General features: G+C 39.8%; 1 protein-coding gene and 1 pseudogene across 1 annotated transcript; both read left to right on the top strand.

Annotated features, from left to right (window-relative positions):
• The first annotated feature begins 2,090 nt into the window (after positions 1 to 2,090).
• LOC116050992 lies at positions 2,091 to 7,359 on the top strand (annotated as a pseudogene).
• Positions 7,360 to 14,554: 7,195 nt separating this feature from the next.
• cfl1l (cofilin 1 (non-muscle), like) lies at positions 14,555 to 17,248 on the top strand. The gene is made up of 4 exons (XM_031302041.2): positions 14,555 to 14,799; positions 15,806 to 16,089; positions 16,323 to 16,399; positions 16,514 to 17,248. Exons 1-4 carry the CDS (start codon positions 14,797 to 14,799, stop codon positions 16,633 to 16,635), a joined length of 486 nt encoding a protein of 161 aa, XP_031157901.1. The 5' UTR covers positions 14,555 to 14,796; the 3' UTR covers positions 16,636 to 17,248.
• Positions 17,249 to 19,396: the final 2,148 nt, after the last annotated feature.

Here is a 19,396-nt window from a genome sequence, read left to right as displayed (position 1 = left end):
ATACGTTTGCAAATGCCTCGCTCACTCTCAGTGTCTCTGAATAGCTGCAGCGTGCCACAGGTGACATATTAACACCAGGTGCTCTGGTCGTTAACTGATAACAGATCAAAGAGATGTTATCACAGAGAACAAAGGATGTTATCAAACACTGGTCACAGGTCATTAGTATCCATGACAACACTTTCACAGACAGTCAACTTGAATACTACAGATTTCTGCATTTTCATCTGTTTCTCACAGCATTTGTAAGTGTTCCATACTTATACAATAATTATGATTATGTGATATGACCTAAACTTTTGTCTCGGTGAGCTTCCAAATTACAACAGTTCCGAAACTTCCTCCATTCGCTGCCCTGTTAAACATCCTCCACATTTCCGAGCGAAATGCAGAGCGAACCACTTTTTTAAATCGCTGATATGCCCACATTTTTAAGTTTATCCACATACATTTTATATTGATATGTTCACAAAGGCCTCGTGTCTCTTTTTAATTTATTAATAGGCCCAATTACTTTTGGTTCTCTAAATGGGTCCAATGTTTAAAACACGCAAAAAAATAAAATCTAAAAGATGGCAGTCAGCTACATTTCAAATCCAATAAGTCAGTGTACAGAGCAACACTAAATGTGATGTCACAAATTTTAACACATTTTATTTAAAAAAGAAAAAATAGTGCTCCTACATGTTCAACCTTGTTTAAATATGTAGCAGCTGATTCATCTCATCTACTCAGAATAGGTAGCAAATGGAAATGTCAAATCAATGTTGCATTCAGGCTAACATTACTCACACAATGACAATTGCTAAATGTCTATTAGATGTTTGATAAAAACAACAATACATTCATAATTAATCCTTTGTAAAGCACAGTAATAATTCACTATATCAATACTAGCATTACAGTATAGCCGTAGTGAAGCAGTACTATCATATGAAGAAAAATAACTCATTAAAGGACTGTTTAGAGAACGTTTGTAATTGCTCATACGACATACAACTCATTTTATACTTCCATTAGAGTGTTACTGATGTTTTAAATGCTGATCAATCACTGACTCAGTTATTGTGCAGTATGTCAGCAGACTGCCTCAAAAGATCAATAACCAAGAAAATCAACAAGAAGAGGGTTTTTTTTCTGCTTGGCCTACATTTTAAAACAAAGTCAGTTGAGTTTATTTTTAGACTCAATATGTGAGGCCAACGATATAATGAATAAATTAAGGATCTCGCATTTCCCCCCAGAATTTTTTCCCGACAGTGTGGGGATGACTTTCACAACCTTTATGTTGGGAAATAAAAAAAATATAATTAAGCAGTTCACTGAGTAAATGAGATGTAAAAAGTCCAATTAACCAAACAGATTTTGGGACCTTGTTTTAGTTCGACTTTTCTGAGAGTGGTAGGGCTGCGTTGGTGGGACTTGCGACCTCAGTACTATGTCCTAGATTCGGCTTACAACCCCCTCCACGGGTTACAACCCCCCCAATAATCAAAACTAGCCAGTGCAACCCCCCCAAAAAAGCTATTATAACTTCCTTTACATACATAAAGACATTTGCACCATTACTTGATGAAGAAAAGGCACAAATTGTTGCAGAAAAATTCACCAGAATGCAAAAAATGAAGTGTTTGACATTCAATTCAATTCAAGTTACGCCCTTGACCCCAGCAGAGAAATAACAGAAAATATGAACAGTTAAAGCCATTACAGAGGAATGAGAGACAAGACACTACCTTAAACACAGCAAAGAAAGGAATAACAAAAGAACGTAGAAATGTGATACCATGTCTGTAGGCAGACCGAGAGGGAGAATGAGACAAAAAAAGAGAGATAGATAATTCACTCAAGTTTAGGCAGTGGTAAAAAAATTATTTAGATTGCACTATACTTTATACTTATACGGATTAAACAAGTTATGTCCGTTTTGTGTGTCTCATTAAAAGAGGAGGGGTATGGCTATTATTGGCACTCATTTGTCATGTCAGTGTTCACAAACAAGACTGTGTTCACCAGCATTTAGTGGTGTACGACCCACCACTAAATTTAAACAATTTAGTGGTTGCTAGGGGGGGTAGGGTTGGTTGCTGCTGTCTGTTTTGCTCACCTCACCTGTCCATTGGAGGCCCCTCCCTGTCTGTGATCCCACCCTATCCTCCTCTCACCTTTGGCAGCTATATAGGAGGCTGGGACAAAGGCAGCAGAGGTCAACCCAACTCAGCTCACAGAGAGGGAAATCACCATCCAAGGAGGTCTATATACACTTAAAAGGTGAGGATGACAGCCACGGCAGATCGACTTGCCCGTCAGCAGGACAGGGAACAAGGCATTGGCACAAACAAGAAAACAGTGAAGTTCTCCCAGCAGGATTATGAGACTGCGCGAGCAGTGTTTGAAGAGTGGACGCCTGTTTGAGGACGACTGCTTTCCAGCTGAGCCCACATCAATAGGCTACATTGAGGTGGTCGCATCCAAACCCGGGGATGTTCTTTGGAAAAGGCCAACGATAGGAAGCCTCTAAGAAAAAACACACAGCAATGAAAACAAACTAAACAAAAAAGGAACACTGTGTTTTTTAAATGATCCTATGGTTGGTGAGCTTGTCACTGACTTGACATTGAGTATTGTATTTCTTTCATTTACTGAATTGCAAATATTTAATCTTTTAAACTAAGACTTTGGAAAGCAGAAGTAAAAGACAATATATATATTTAAAAAAAAGAGTAGCTGTACCTTGTTACTTTCTGCATCGCGATCAGAACACTTGAAAGCCACAGAAGTTTAAACTTATGCCTCATACTCTATTACTATTCACCATAGTAATAATCTCTGGGAGAGAATTTACCTAAATGTGTTGAATCATGTCTTTGTGAATTTTTCCATATGGGTATTTTTTACTTTCAATTGTCATTGTCATCAGATCTAAATCATTGAACTGCATTTCCTCATATTGTCTCAGTAGTGTGATACTGGACAATCCAAGGAAAGATTTCTCAAAACTGCTCTCAAATGTTCAACTGTTTGTGATTGTTTGGTGCTCTATATAGGAGCTGTGCTCAAACCCAAAGTTCATTGATGATGGAGCCACAAGGATGGACATTTGCCAAGGAGCTCTGGGTAAGTGAAGGGAAAGAATGAAGGGATGGATGGATGGATGGATGATGGGGTGTTTTGGATTTTCGAAGGGAACCACAAACATCCCTGGTCTCCTATATACTGCTCCACCCAGGCACATGCTGTTTACAGCATCTGCTGCACTGCGGTGAATGCCACATATTGCTCAATCTCAGAGCATGTCTCTGATTTTACTGTGTAGGTGACTGCTGGCTTCTGGCTGCAATAGCCTCTCTGACTCTAGACCAGCGGATCCTGGCTCACGTGGTGCCCCAGGAACAGAGTTTTACTGAAGGTTACGCCGGGATATTTCACTTCCAGGTCAGACAAATGCCCTTCTTATCTGACTTCTAACTTTTTTCCTGCCATGTCCAACCATAAAATGATGGCTCATGGTAATAGGTTAAAAAAAACAACAACAATGAAATAGTGTACTTTTGTGTTTGGTACTAAGTTGCCCTATATTGCCGTGCTGTGACATGCAGAGCACAGAACATATTATTCAAGGATCATACAATTGTCTTGATCATGAGTCATAAAAGTATTTGATGTTGAGTTTACTGATGGGAATATTTTCTTCTCAGTTCTGGCAGTTTGGCGAGTGGGTGGATGTGGTGATCGATGACCGTTTACCCACCAAAGATGGAAAGCTGCTGTTTGTTCACTCAGCGGAGGTATGGATCGTTCTTTTTTTGTTTCATCGAAACGTTAATCCAGTGAAAATGTACAATATATAGTTGGTAAATCTGGTCACATCCCTCTGTGTCTGACAGGTTGCATGGCAGCTATGAGGCCCTGTCAGGAGGAAACACTAATGGGATTGCAGAAGTATACACCTTAGACAAAGCTCCACCAGAGCTCTTCCAAATCATGCAGAAGGCCTTGAGCCGGCGTTCACTGCTTGGTTGCTCTATTAATGTAGGTCTTATTTTCATACTAATTTGCTTATTTTCATACGGATTTGCATGCTTATCTGCAAGCCAACACACCAACAGTAGTAATGTACTCATGTCAAAAGATTGAAGTTTTGTTCTTGGTGTTTTCAGATCACCAGTGCCTATGAGACAGAGGCAGTTACAGCTCTCAAACTTGTCAAGGGACATGCATACTCAGTCACTGGTGCAGAGGAGGTATATTATTATCTAAACTGTCAACATTATGTTGTTTTTTTCTCGGGAAGGATGGATGTACCTTTCTGGTTGGGCTCGTCCAAAAGACTGGGGGACGGCGGAAGATGCTCGAGGCCATTGGCTTTGCCATTTATGAGGTGCCTCAAAATAATTTGATGTTTAATTATCATGAAGTCAGAGCTCTGTATTTGACTGATTTAAAAAAAAAAATACTTCTTCTGTTTGTTTCCTTTTTACAGGTCCCAGATCAGGTCTGTATTTGAAATGTTATATCCCTTACTTTCTCTGAAATTTGAAATGCAAAATAGACATCACAAGTGTCACGATTATTGCTTGATTGCATTGTGATTTTCTGGGTGGCTTTATGACATTTCATTTATAAAAGGCCTTTTCTCCTGTTACTCTTCAGTACAAAGGCCAAAGCAATGTTCGCCTGGGTCCAGATGTCCTGCTGCGACAGAGACCTGTGACCATGAGCAGCTCCTTCATCAACACACGGAAAGTATGGGGCCGCTTTAAACTTCCTCCAGGAGAATATGCCATTATTCCCTCGACCTTCGAGGCTCACAAGGATGGCAGCTTCCTTCTCAGGGTGTTCACTGAGAAACAGGCTGTAGCCAGGTATTGTGTTACAGACTGATTGATGTCTGCAGGCTAATGTAGACCTCAGAGCTTTGGCGTAATACAGCCATCTAGTGGACAAAGCTCAGAGGCTAGCTCCTTCTTTGGTCAAAGAAAAGTCTTAAATTCACAGTCAAAACTTACTGTTAATGTTATTTTCTTGCACTCCAACAGAGTGTGTTCAAGCTATGCATTTCTATTTTTTTCAGTCCACTGGAGGAGCACATTGACACTCAAATTGAGGAGGTAAGAACATCCACAGAATGATATAGCTGCTCTTGCATTGGTTAGGCATTATTTTCTTTCCACCTTAGTACTGAGATTAAATGAAATAGCATGTCACATTCAATTTGAAATGATTATTGCTTAATGTTTAACATACTTTGTGTTACATTTACCAATATTTAAAAAATGAATCAAATTTGAAGAGCCAGTGCTTCTTCTATTTGACATGAGTAACATACTGTCTCCGTCTCACAGGAGGAGGTATCTGAGAGAGATGTGGATCCTCATTTCAAGAAGCTCTTCAAGCATAATGATGGCAATGTATGTTAACATGAGAACTATTGGATAAAAGAAATGCATCAACAGCTCTAAACCTGGATTACAAATCCAGTAGTAAAACAACTTCTATTGTGCATTTTTCAAACAGGACATGGAGGTATCAGTCTTTGAACTGATTGAAAATTTGAACAAAGTTGTCTCTCACCGTGAGTAAATTTAAACTCTTACATACATAAACAAGTAGCCTTTTTATTTTCATTGACTTACTGTAAGAGTTAGAGCTAGCTATGTTGTGTCACTTTCTTGCAGGGTCTGATATCAAGACAGATGGTTTCAGCCTTGAGACAGGTCGCCTTATTGTCAGTCTGCTAGATGTATCCTCTTTAAGAAATAAATTGTCCTCCCACAGTTGATGTTTTGAAACTCTACTTTAAAAATGTTGGGATTTGGGTGCATTATAATATACTGTGTGGAATTAAAATATGTGAACAATCATCCAGGATGAGCTTTTTATACACCTTAACATTCCTCAGAAAGATGAAAGTGGCAGTTTGGGGCTGATTGTGTTCCACTTGATTTGGAGTAAAATCCAGAAATACCTGGTAAATTGTCATTTATGCAATTTGAAATAAGTAAGTGTAATGAGTGAAATGAGTTTTGGTTGTTATACCTGGCTGTATCTGTTAACACAACACATGGGTGCCTGGGTCATATAGGCGATCTTCAAGAAATATGACACAGACAGCTCTGGCACAATGAGCTCCCACGAGATGAGAGGCACCGCCACTGAAGCAGGTAACAAACATTATCACGTGAGGAATGTCATACACTAAAATGATGGCAGTCTGGCCATGAATATGTTTGAAAAGACCTGTTTTTTAACATTATTTATCATAACCTTACTGCTTTCCTGATAAAAATCAAAATGAGCTATTTAGATATGTTGCCTGCATACTTTAGTTATTTTTGAACAGAGTATGCCACTATAGTTTACACACATATATACCAAGTTATGAGACACATATTCAAAATATGACATGCTTGTAAAAATGAAAAAAATACAGCTTTGTAAATACAGTACTTTACCTAAGATGCTTATTTTTCTGGGTTGTATTTGACCACTGAGCCTCACAGGCACCTGTGTGTGTGTGTGTGTGTGTGTGTGTGTGTGTGTGTGTGTGTGTGTGTGTGTGTGTGTGTGTGTGTGTGTGTGTGTGTGTGTGGGGTTCCTGGCAGTTACTGGCAGACTGGATAAGCCAGTTAGAGGACTCCCTCCCTGCACATAGATTTAATTCATGTATACTTACTACCACAGGAACAAATAAGCGTGGGCGAGGCTGTGTAACTTAACTCTACCATTAGCACCCTGTTATTATCTGACACCTTTTTAGGAAATTATGCTAAGTGATGGCTATTTTTCTTCCCCAGGTTTCCAGGTCAACAGTGCTGTGCTGCAGTCCATTGTCAGCCGTTATGCCGATGCTCAGTATGCCATAGACTTTGACAGTTTTGTGGGTTGTCTCATTAAACTGGAAATGCTCTTCAGTAAGTGTCCACAAAACACAACATTATCCCTTCAGTATATCTAATATCGATTTGTAGACTCTGAGAACGTGGCATGTTTACATTACCAGAACCTTATTTTCTGTCTCTCTACCAGAAATGTTTAAGGCTCTGGAGAGAGCTGACACAGGGAAGATTGAGCTGGATATGCAACAGGTGTGTAAGACAATAACAAAAGCTGCTGGTTTGTTGGCACTTCTAGTTTAGACAGCTTGCTGTATAATTTTGTTACCTCTTACAGTGGCTGTGCCTGGCGATCTGACTCTGGACATAAGACAAGCGAGGGTCCTTTTGTGATACCTGCTGGAGGATTAACAATACATTTATTGAATTCACAAAAAAAGATTTTTTTTTTTTACAAACTAAGTAAACCCAATGACAGTTCACATGCACTCTATAAGTTCCAAATGCTTGAAAATGGCTAAAATGTGAACATATACATGGGGATATGTTGTATCACTCACATGTATTATTCCATTTTTTAAATCTTTTTTGTGTGCAGCGGGAACAAATCTGTCTTATTTGTTGGTGTTTTTGCTCTTGTAGCTGTTGCAAAACTTCTGTGAAATGAAAGAAAATAAAGAAACTAACAAACTATGGCCTCTGGACTATCATTTATAAAACCTTGCACAGATCAGACACATATGGTTAAAATAGTCTGAGATTAAATAGTTTTCACTGTTTATGATTGTTGGTAAGAGATTATTGCAGTAATGCAATTGCATTAACTATGGTGTTTAGTAGGACCAAATGAGCTATAAATATAATTGTGATTTCATTCCACCAATCTAATCTTTTGTGGACCAGCACACATTTCACATCCATCCATTTGGGCAACATCTGAGCCAATCATAGCCTGGAAATCCAGACCCAAATCCGAAAGATTAAGGGTCTGGCATTGCGTAATGAAAATGGCCCAACTCGAGGGGCCGCACCAAGCATTCATTTGAAAATCTCACTGTACGCAATTGGATAACACTACGACCAATTACAACAATACACGGGGTGACGTATCCAGAGCCCCACATGCTTAGCTACCAGCAGAGCTAACTGGTAGATTAAACTGTCGTCACCTGTTTAGCTCGCCTCTGGCCCACCTATATCAGATACACCGATGTGGTGCAGCTCGGCTACAAAGGCATAGTTAATGAGCATCATTACTCAATGCCAGAGTGACTCGCTGAGCAAATTAAAATTGTGCTCTCGCGAGAACTCTGGATTTCCAGGGTAGGCCAATCATGGGCCATCAATCAAAGCCAGAGGCTGAGTAATGAGCAAGAGCAAGTTTGGCATGAACAATAAAGGGTGTGAAGACAGTGGAGCTGCACATACGGCACAGAGCCTGTTTTCACACACACACACACACACACACACACACACACACACACACACACACACAAAGTCTTAATCTTTTAATGTCCGGCATTGCAGCTAAACTTCAGCACAGATTGGATTCAAGTCTCAGGCGGCCAAATACCTCAACCAGGACTTTGAATTGCTGAGAAAAAGCTGTCCGGAGAGAGGACAGTTGTTTCAGGATGACTGCTTTGAGGCTCTGCCCTCATCCTTGGCTTCAAAGAACTTGGACCAAATTCCTACAATGTTCGGGGCATCACTTAGAAAAGACATAAGGTGGGTACAATAAGTACAAACACCAAAAGATTCAATTATTACAATATTTTCTAAAACTGGAAATCGAAGATAGAACACTTCCCTATGTGCATCGTTGACAGTATAATGTCAACTCATTTTGAATGAAGGTTTGTGCTATTGTAAATTATTGTTATATTCTGTTTTCCATTAGAAAAGTCCCTCAATAGAATACACACTTAATAATGAATATACTTTCTGCTGTTTGGTTATGTCAGGTTGTTCCTGCTTGTCCACATACCAAATATTTAGTTTTTTTTTCTTGATCTTATCAACCAAAATGCTGTTTTTTATTATGAAAATATAAAAGACTTGCAATAGATAAAATGTGATTGCAATGCATAAAGTTGTCATTGTTCTCCTACAGTGTGTCAGGACCCAAAGAGCTACACTTTATACAGTATAAATATACAGTATAAATTCAAATTCAATTCAGATGTGAATAAAGTAACATACTTATGCATGTCCTTCATTGTCATCCTGCTTAGTTTGATCTCTGGAAATTATCATACCACTGAAATAAAATCCAACAAAACTCCTGGTGAACGCCTGTGCACTGACATCACTCCTTCAACTCCATCAGTCTCCTCTGTCCACACCCTGTCTGGCGAATTGCACACGTGTGGGTGAGACTGAGCACACAAGAGCACACTGTTTACAGTTTGCAAAGAGAGACAAGACAATAGCCAAACTTTGCACAATGGAGGTGTGTGTGTGCAACACACTGCGCACCTAGTGTATTTTGTAGATGTGTCATAATGAAATTAAACTAACATGTAACCACTTGAAATCCTCTGGGAGTTGAATGAGATTGTACACAGGAATTCTAACACTGTTACTGTAACTTGTGTTCAGGTGACTACTGGCTCCTGGCAGCTATCTCCTCCTTAACTCTCAACAAACAGTTTTTGTCTCATGTTGTCTCTCATGGCCAAAGCTTTGAGGAGAACTACGCTGGCATCTTTCAAGTTTTTCCTCTCCATCCCTGATTAACAGATCGTCCAACTCACAAGCTGTCACATTTCGCAAACCGTTCAAGGGCTATGCCTACCTGGTGACAGGAGCAGAGGCCTGTACTACGAAGCAAGATTTGGCGTTAACAAGTAACTTCAGGTTCAACCCAGGGTTTTCTGTACCACGAAGGTGGATCACTTGTTACCGGGTTCAATCGCCGTGGTAACTTATGCTGAACACCTAACCTGGTCGGGAGCAGGTTATGTTGGAGATTAGAGATCAACCGGTATAAAAGCACCGCCTACTGACCAATCAACACTCGATTGACCGCAACCGGTGGAAATTAGGACGGTAAGATCAGGCGGAGCTCGGTGCGCGGAGAGGGAGAGAGAGAGAGGGAGAGAGGGGGTGAGAGGGATGCGCTCATAAAAGTTCAAACATTTAGAGACCGACAACCCCGTTAACATTCCCTGAAGGGTATTTTGAAATATATAGATTTTAATGGGAGGGAATTACATATAGGCTATCTGCATCTTGAGCCGTGTATTGCCAAATGCGCACATCGGTTTGAATTATGTTTTTATGTATTTTATTTGCTCTCACATCGCTTCCACTGCCAGGGTTGCAACTGAAATAATAGGCTAAAGCAACGGCAGTTTATGAAAAGCACAAGTGTAATTATGGCATCTAGTGCCTGACTGATGGGGAAGATATTGATAAGCGTGGTGATTTACGCATTTACAGCGTCGGCTATTTTTTGCCAGCTTTCCTCCTGTTTAAGGAAGCAGCGACTGTATTGCGTTTTGCCTGGAAAACCGTGTCTGTGTTCTTCATCTTTATGTAGAATTATAATTTGCTCTTCTTATATACAATATGCCGCTCTGGTAGATGTTTGTGATTGGTCGTGCTGTGCAAACACCACCTCTTTTATGTGAACGTGCGCGCCGCTGGATTTGGAAACCCTGGGTTGATTGATCTAGTTGTTAACCACCGTCGTGACACAGGTTATGCGGGTTAGTGAAGCCGGGTAACTGAAAGAAATCCAGGGCATGTTGATCTTGATTCGTAGTACAGGCCTCTGGTGAGGAAATGTTTATGTCTGTATACATACATACCATACCACACAGATCACCCAGGTACAAGTGAAGCTGCAGTGGCTACCATGTATGCTGTGTACTGAGATGTTACAATTTGGTTAACTAAGGTATGATTCACTTGGTAGTTTTACCCCTTTTATAATATTTATAATGTTTTTTTAGGGTCTCCCTTGTGTGTCTGTTTTTCTAGTTGAGAGTAATTAACACCTTATTCTGTGCCAGGTGGAATTCAGAGGAGACAGGTTGCAGCTAATTAGGATTAGAAACCGATGGGGTCAGGGGGAGTGGAAGGGAGCCTGGAGTGACAAGTGAGTATTGTGCACTTCTGGGGAGTTTTAAGGGCAGGAAATGCAATGAATATGCTCATACTAGCGCTAAGTTGTGGTCATGCAGGCTGTAGAGATTTTGACAAGTGACACTGTTCAGCCACATTTTTTTATTCAATTTTACAGTAACGGTGCAGATCCACCTGGCCGTGCGACGCTTCTGTCGCGCCGCGCTCCACTCTATTCCTATGGGTGACGTCAAGCGACTTCAACGTGCACGCAAAGTAATCCGGGAAGGCGGCGCTGCATTTGAGAGAATGTTGCGCGTCAAGAAGCTCGCCGATGCCCATCTTTATGCAAATTAATCCGTTGAACGCGAGGCGACTATCCAGTAGAAGTAGACGAAAATCTTTTAAACTGACCTTTGTCGATCTGAAATAAAGACAGATTCAGCAACTGTATGGCCTATTTCTCGCTTAAAATGTTTTCAGAAACACGTTTTGGTGAACTATTTTCGTAAAATACTAGACCGTATTCTCAACGAGCCGCCATGACACTCTGTTGAAATTCTCGAGAAGCCAAACCCACGTCAGGCGTTCGTCCAATCAGCTGCCGGTCAAGGGCGTGGAGCATCAACCATGGATGTATGACGTCGCGACACCACGCTTCAGTCGTGTCGGACATATGGATCTGTACCGAAACTGAACTGCTCCCAACCACTTCTTATAAATGGGCTTTCCCAATTACTGTGTGTGTGTGTGTGTGTGTGTGTGTGTGTGTGTGTGTGTGTGTGTGTGTGTGTTTTGTGCATGTACAGAGAGACGTACATACCCAGTGAAACGGCTGATAAATCCTGTGGTAAAAAGGTGTTACACAGACTCTGTGCAAGCCTATTCTTGAGGTGTAGGTGGAGTGTGTGACATTCAAGTCAGGTGCAGGCCTGTAGTAAACTATCTCTAACCTAGAATGTATTGACCAACTGTTCTGAGGATGGGGAGTTCTGATAAACCTCGCTGAAACTACTTTTCTTTCTCTTCTGGGTTCCCAGTGCTGACATACTCTTATTTTATTGATACTCCAGTGAGAGGAAAGAGCAATTAAAGTAAAGGATCTGACAGTTTCTATTTGTTTTTCCTCTTACTGTTTTGTCCACAGGATGTCATTTTCTGACTTCCTGCACCAATATTCTTGCCCTGAGAAAGTGTCAGTCTGGGTCTTGTGTACAACTTCAATCAATGGATAATGGAGGAAATGATTCCTATAAATTGGATTTTCCACAAACATGATAAAACCACAATCTCCCACAAATAATAATCTGTTTATTCAATGGTCAAAGATATCTGTTTTATGCAGTATGTATCACTGAGAATATTATAGTGTTCATTATATCTTTCTGCCCTTTCTGTTCATTCAGGTATTAACGGGCAAAACACTTTTTTGCTTTCTTGGTGAGAGGTACATGAGAACATTGATAACACTCTCGTCTGTACGATAAATATGAAGATATTACCAGCAGCTAGTTAGCTAAGCTTAGCATAAAGACTTAAAACAGGTACCAAAATCCACCTACCAGTACCTCTATAGCTCACTAATTAACACGTTATATATCTCATTTGTTTATAATATACAAAAACCAAAGTGTAAAAATGACGTTGGTCAGACATCACATGTAACCATTCAGTATCTGTAATTTACCAGTAGATGTCACAGTTCTCAAACTGTAGATTTGGGTTTGCTGCCTTGACGTCACTGACTGGGTTGTGTCCAAAGTTACAATGTGCTTGCAGCAGCATGTAGTTTTCAACTGACAGAGTTATGCAGCAGCCATTTCCTGCTATGTGTGGTTTAGGGTTGTATTTCCTCTTTTACTGCTTTGAAAAGTTGCTGCTGGCTGCCATTACCTCTGATAGGCAGGCCTTACCACAGTTATGATGATAAACCTAAAAAAAATCAACTCTGAGGCCACCAAAAGAGCACTTTCTGTAGCTTAACTCTATTAAACTTTTGCAAAAACAGGCTGTAAACTATTTGACTTCTCTATTGGTCACAGATTCCAGTGCTTGTAATGCAAGGATTAGAAGGCAAGCTATGACATGTGCTGACATTAGGCACTCTGCTTTTTGTAACAGAAGCTAGTCCGGATGTGGGGTGGGACTCTGACTCTGTAAACCACTAATTCACATAGAGGAAGTAAAGCCACTGTGATGCTGAAGCAGAGTGTCTGTATCTAAACATAGTCACGGCAGAGGAAGGGTTCATTACTAAACTATGTATTATCTAAAAAAGTATTAAGGATATTATGTTGTTTGCCAACAAGCCAGTTCAGTAGTAGTTTACACAGGAAATTACTTTTTTTTGGGTCATTGGTAGTTGTATTTTTCATTAAGTGCCACCAATAAAAGCATGAATGTTACAACAGACAGCAGCATTGCATTGCTAATTTTGGACTACACATTTTGCCTCACAAGATTGTGAAAACCCCTTGTGTCTGTGTGTGATTCCTAAATATTGTAGAATCTTTACTCACAAGATTTCATATGCGACTGACATGTATCCCTTTAATGTTGCAGCTGGTAAAAGTGGGGCTAATTTTAGCTGGTTAGCTGGGGAATTCCCCCAGGGGATCAATAAAGTCATATCCTAACCCATAATAATACATAATCATTTATTTGTTGATTATAATTTGTATTATTAAGCCGGATCTGCAAAGAACCTTGTAACTTAAGTTAGCAAATAAATGCAGTCAGGTAAAAGGTACAATATTTGCCTCAGAGTTGTTGTGGAGTAGAAATAAAAAGCAGCAGGAAATGGAAATACTCAGTGAAGTACCAGTATCTGAAAATTGTACTTAGGCACAGTTCTTCAGTAAATGAACTTAGTTACTTTCCACCACTGGAAAAGGCATGTCGTGGGAACAGAGGAAAGCGGCAGGGGGCCAAGGTCCCCCCCCCCCTGTGTCCTGGGCCCCTAATTCCTAGCTACACCCCTGAACTACAGAGACGTTTTACATTTTATTATTCTAAAGACAGACATGGGATTATATATTTTGAAGAGGCCCTGATTAAATGCAGTTCTTACTGCACTTTCTCAAACTTACTGTTTGAGAAAAACAGGTCTGGCATTGGGTCTAATGTCGCATAAAAACTGCCCTGACTCATTACTCTTCACAGAACGTGACTGGAGAAAAAAAAACACTAAAAAAACTAAGCTGACAAATTAAATTTACTCTTGAAGTTCATATCGTCCAGATTGCTCCTGTCAGGTGGTATCTATGTGTAATGTTTGCTTTGTTTAGTGTAGGAGTGGATTGAAACCAATCATGTTTTTGTACATCTAATGATTGACTTTGACTTGATTAGAATCTGATGGTGTAACATCTTACTTTTTGCAGGTAGATGGATGAATCCTTTTCACATAATTGTGCACAGATCTTATCTTTTACCTTATATGGCCACTGAACTGCATCTCAACAACAGAGGAGTTAAATATGTGAACAGCGTTGTTCTCCATATAAGGGTTATGTGCCGCTCCCACCGATGACTGGCTCAAGCTCACCTGAGGTTTTACCTAAAACAGTAGATCTCTACCTCTACCAAACCTGGTGATGGAAAGGGTGACAAAAATGTCTGTATTGTTCCAGACAATGAAGCACATAAATCCATTGTGATTTAGGGTTAGGGTTTAGCTTTAAATGTAATGTGATTAAATGCAAATGCTGAGGTTGCATCTAAAGCTGTGTCACACCTGGGAAGAGGAGGGTGGGGCTACTTTTGGAGGTGTGCTCATTTACCCCAGCTCCTCCTCTATGAGTCAACCTGCTTTCCTTCCTTATGACACTACAGCATTTTGACTGCTGCTGCCATTTTTTCTCTGCTGCCTTCACACATCACAAGCAAAATGGTGAGTAGCTTTCACAAAGAATTTGGCTGGATTGACTTGCGCTGTGTCAGTGAACAACTGCTTCTTTGTGATTTGTGAGCCCCACAGGACATTTGATGTAGAGATGATAAAACTTTGAAGTGCCATTTCCTCATTTTAACAAAACCTGTGTAAACTCAGTGAAGCCTGGTTGTTTTTACTGGTTGTTGTTGTTCTATCTAGAGTGTATGCTTTTCATTTGCTGTTTCTTTGAGGAAATGGTTTGCTGAGTGAAAAGAGAGTTTAGTGTTTGAAAGGGCTTGCTCAAGGTGTGGTTTTGCCTCCAAAATGGAGGGAGCTTTGTTCGTGCTTCAAACTTGTTCTGAGAGAATCCCTTGGGGCGGTCTTTCTTGTACTAACTTGTTCCACAATGACTGGAATGTGACAGAGCCAAGGCCTTGAAACTTCATAGAGAAGCTACACCCGTGGCATGTTACTGCTGTAAAGCTGGTAGAAAAATATGCACATTGAACTGCTTTAAAAGTGTTAACACTTCTCTCCTAAGTCTAGTTTTGCAGAACTTCCTGTTTCTTCATCTTTCAGTTCTGCTTTCTGTCTCAAAACCAAAGTACAAGTGAACAAAGTCTGCTCAAATATGAGCCAAGGCCCAAATCTCACCAAAGTGCTCGTACTGGGACAGTCTTTTATCATTCTCCCATTTTACAAGAATTTGTACACTTAACTGGCAAATTAGACTTGGTGATGAACTTATTAAATCCTAAGATTAAAAAAACTGCTTTGTCACTTTATTTGAATGCAACTCATTCATTTGCATTGACTTTTAAGACATTTTGGTTTACATTTATTGTCATTCAAAATACAAAATCAAATTTTTTTAATCTGTGTTGCCCTTATGATTTCTCTTTAAAGGCATTGTGTAACTTAAAATGTGTGGAACATTAGACATTTTGAATGCGACAACAGGTTTCAAATATTTTTTTTTTTTGTACAAAATAATGACGTAATGTTTTGTGTTTTCTCAAAACAGACGTCTGGAGTCAAAGTCGCTGACGAAGTGAAGGACATCTACAATCTTATGAAAGTAGTGAAAACTGATGCTGACGAGAAGGAACGTATAAGACTTGTGATCTTAAAAATCGATGGCGACATTCAAGTGGAGAAACTTTACCGGGCAAAAGATCTGGACGGCATTGATGATTTCTTCAAGTTCGTCATGAGTCTGCTGCCTGAAAACGAGTGCCGCTACTATCTGTATGACTGCCACTTTGTAAACCAGGAATCAAAAAAAGAGGAACTGGTCTTTATGACGTGGTAGGTCATTGTATTGGACTTAAAACATAATTACTTATTTTTTTATATTTTTTTCACCTGCATCCTTAACTGACCACAGACTGTAGAGAAGGACTGGCAATATAATCTTGGTATATCCTTACATGTATTTAAGAGGTAATCTTAATTTGAGGATGCATGTTGTTGTTGTTGTTGTTGTTAAAGTAAACGGCCTGTGTCGGACAAATGGATGATTTTTTTTATTTTCCCATCAGGTGTCCTGACAATGCACAAATCAAAGCTAGAATGACGTACTCTAGCTCAAAATCGGCTCTTTCGAAAGTCTTCGTAGGTAAGTGTTTTTCTACTTTGTTCAATTGTTTTATCACATTAGATTTCCTTAGACATTAGAGTTCATGTTGAAATGGTGTTCCCTCACTATAAGTAACTCTTATGTCTTCAACAGGTATCAAGCATGACATGCAGCTTAATGACCCGGCAGAAAACAACAGGGAGTGTTTTGCTGAGAAACTTGAAAAAGGTGGAAAAAAAGTCCAATCACTTGAGGGCGTCCCTCTGAGGGGTTGAAAATGATTAATTTATTTCATGACATGCTAACATTTAAATGGATTTGAGGGGATATTAGCAAAGTTTCCAAATCGACTTTGTTTTTTGGATTGGTTCAACTAAACTTAAGGTTTGGGCTCTGGATGGGATTAGATTCCTGTAACAATCAAGTAATTGTGCTCGTGTGTGTGTGTGCTCTACTAAACTGTCCAGTCACACCAATTTAGCTATGAAATCAGTCTTGTTTAGATGTAAATGTATTCATTCTTTGTCATATCCAAACATTAATGATACTATTGTCTGTCACTTGACTATTGGAACATTTATATCTCTCAAGTCAGTCATTTGCTGTTTCTATTTACATACTGTTTCCATCACAGCATACTCCAATATTCCCCATTTGTCTTCCTTGTGTGTATTTTCACTGTATACAACAATATGCTGTGAAATATACTAATGGACACCCTACTAGAGTTTACTAGGTCAAAAGGACTGGGTTTGTTTGACAATCTGTTTTTCTAGACTGTTACACTTTGAACACATATAGAAAAGAGTACAACTTTACATGTTTTCTCCTAAAATGCAGTTGTTGCACTGTCTGAGTATTGTCAAATAAATGAAATGCAACCAATTGTACAAGTGTGCTGTTCAATTATAATGGGAGGTTGGGATGTGTGCTGCGTTTCATTGACTTCTGCGGTCTGAACTGGGAATGACATCACACCCGAGTTGGCTGCGTTCCAGTCGAAAGTCAAGTCAGAAAAGCAAGTTGGGGGGGGGGGGGGGGCTCTAGCCAGGTTAGCCATTGTTAGCAATACCAGTTAACGATGCATTATGCAGTATTTTGCATATGCAAACACTAGTACCATGTCCACAGATAGGACAGTATTGTGTGTACAACTGATATGGGACAGATGTGCTAAAACAGTGTATTCCTACAGCTTTTACTACTGTTGGTGCTTATGCTGTATTGGATTGTGATGTCGTGGTTGATGTTCTACGGAGTAGGAAATCCGACTTCAGGGTGGCGTTCCAGTTGACGCTTTTGGAACTTGGAAATTCCGACTTCCCAGTTAAACTGCAACTCACCAGTAGCCTATGACACAAGGGTTCTCCCTCCCTTCAGGAAACCTGAGGCCTGTCAGATTTAGGAGGCAAGATTTACTTGGTTAGCCAGATGACTTTGGGCTTAACCCAAAGGTGTAGCTTGAGTTAAGCCAAGCACTGTGTTATGCTGTCCATAATTTGTAACTTATTGGAAATAGATTCATATATGGGACTATAAAACAGTTTTTAACAAACAGCTGTAGCTTTAATTTTTAGTTGTAAATAAAAAAGACCAGTGCACTTAATTTAGGGTGACCAGACGTCCCCGGTTTCCGGGGACAGTCCCTGGTTTTCACTGTGACTGACAGACCCGAAATTGGAATGAACGAAAACATTGACCAAATGTATAGTCACACGCAGGCTCAAGACAGACAGAGCAAGCGCTGCTCAGGGCTCAACTTTGGTAAAGTTCAAGCTCATTTTCATCAAAACGAGCCGTCCTCCAACCTGAAGAAATAACATTGGTCTCTACGAGCAGCCGTCGGTGAGACAGTAGTAAGATGAGTGCTTAGGGACGGTCTACAAACTACAACACCGAAAAGAGAGCCTACAACAAAAATATTTATTAATTTAATGATTAAATAAGGTAGTGTCTCCAAACTTACCTCAATTATAACTTGTCTCCTGCTAATTGTACTACAGCACTTACTTTTCAAAAATAGGTATATGCCTAATTTTGGGGAATATTTTTTGCCAAAGAAATGTAATATGTCAAAATTACAGTCATGTCTCCAAAACTACTCCACACATAGAAGCCCCCCTGCTGGTTGTACTACAGCACTTACCTTTCAAAAAATAAGCATCTTCATAATTTTGGGCAATATTTTTTTGCCAAAAACATTTAATATTTGAATAATTAAATAGAGTTGTGTCTCTAAACTTCCCTCACATATAATTAGTCTTCTGCTGGTTATACTACATCACTTACTTTTCAAAAATAGGCATATGCATAATTTGGGGGAGTATTTTTTGCCATCATTTTTTTTTTTATATATGTCATAATTACAAAGAGGCATGTCTCCAAAACTACTACACATAGAACACCTCCTGCTTGTTGTATGAATTTCTTTTCAAAGTGCACCAGATTGAGGCATTTAAAGACAAAATTTTCTTACAGGGGAGCATGCCCATGGACCCCCATAGGGGGGCTTGTGCCCCAGTGCAGCTCTAGGTCTAGTGACGCCCCTGGGGCAGTGTCCCCGTTTTAAGTTTACAAACATTACCTGTTTTGGAGGTATTTACGCTTCTGAGCTGAAAATGTCCCCAGATTTTGTCTCAGAAATCTGGTCACCTTAACTTAATTGCATTCTTGGCAACAGTCAGATGAGAAGATTGATACCACACTCTGGAACCAGCAGCCAGTTAGCTTAGCACAAAGACTAGAAACAGCTAACCTGGCTCTGTCCAGAGCTAGCAAAATCTGGTTAACAAAACAGCTCCATGAAGTTACAGGTCTAACAACCCTTCATAAAACAGCAAATTATTTAGATTTTTGTATGGATACAAAAAAAAAGAAACCTTTTATTAGAGCTTAGATTTTGCTAGCTTCAGACAGAGCCAATCTAGCTGTTTCCCCATGTCCAGTCTGTATGCTAAGCTAAGCCGGTTGCTGGGTGTAGCTTCATGTTTACCATAAAGACATGAAAGTGATATCAATCATTTCATCTTACTCTTA

The sequence above is a fragment of the Sander lucioperca genome, chromosome 15, assembly GCF_008315115.2.
Source record: "Sander lucioperca isolate FBNREF2018 chromosome 15, SLUC_FBN_1.2, whole genome shotgun sequence".
NCBI classification, from domain to species: Eukaryota; Metazoa; Chordata; class Actinopteri; order Perciformes; family Percidae; genus Sander; species Sander lucioperca.
The sequence above is the reverse complement of the archived record's forward strand: the minus strand, read 5'-3'. Positions and strand labels throughout refer to the sequence as shown.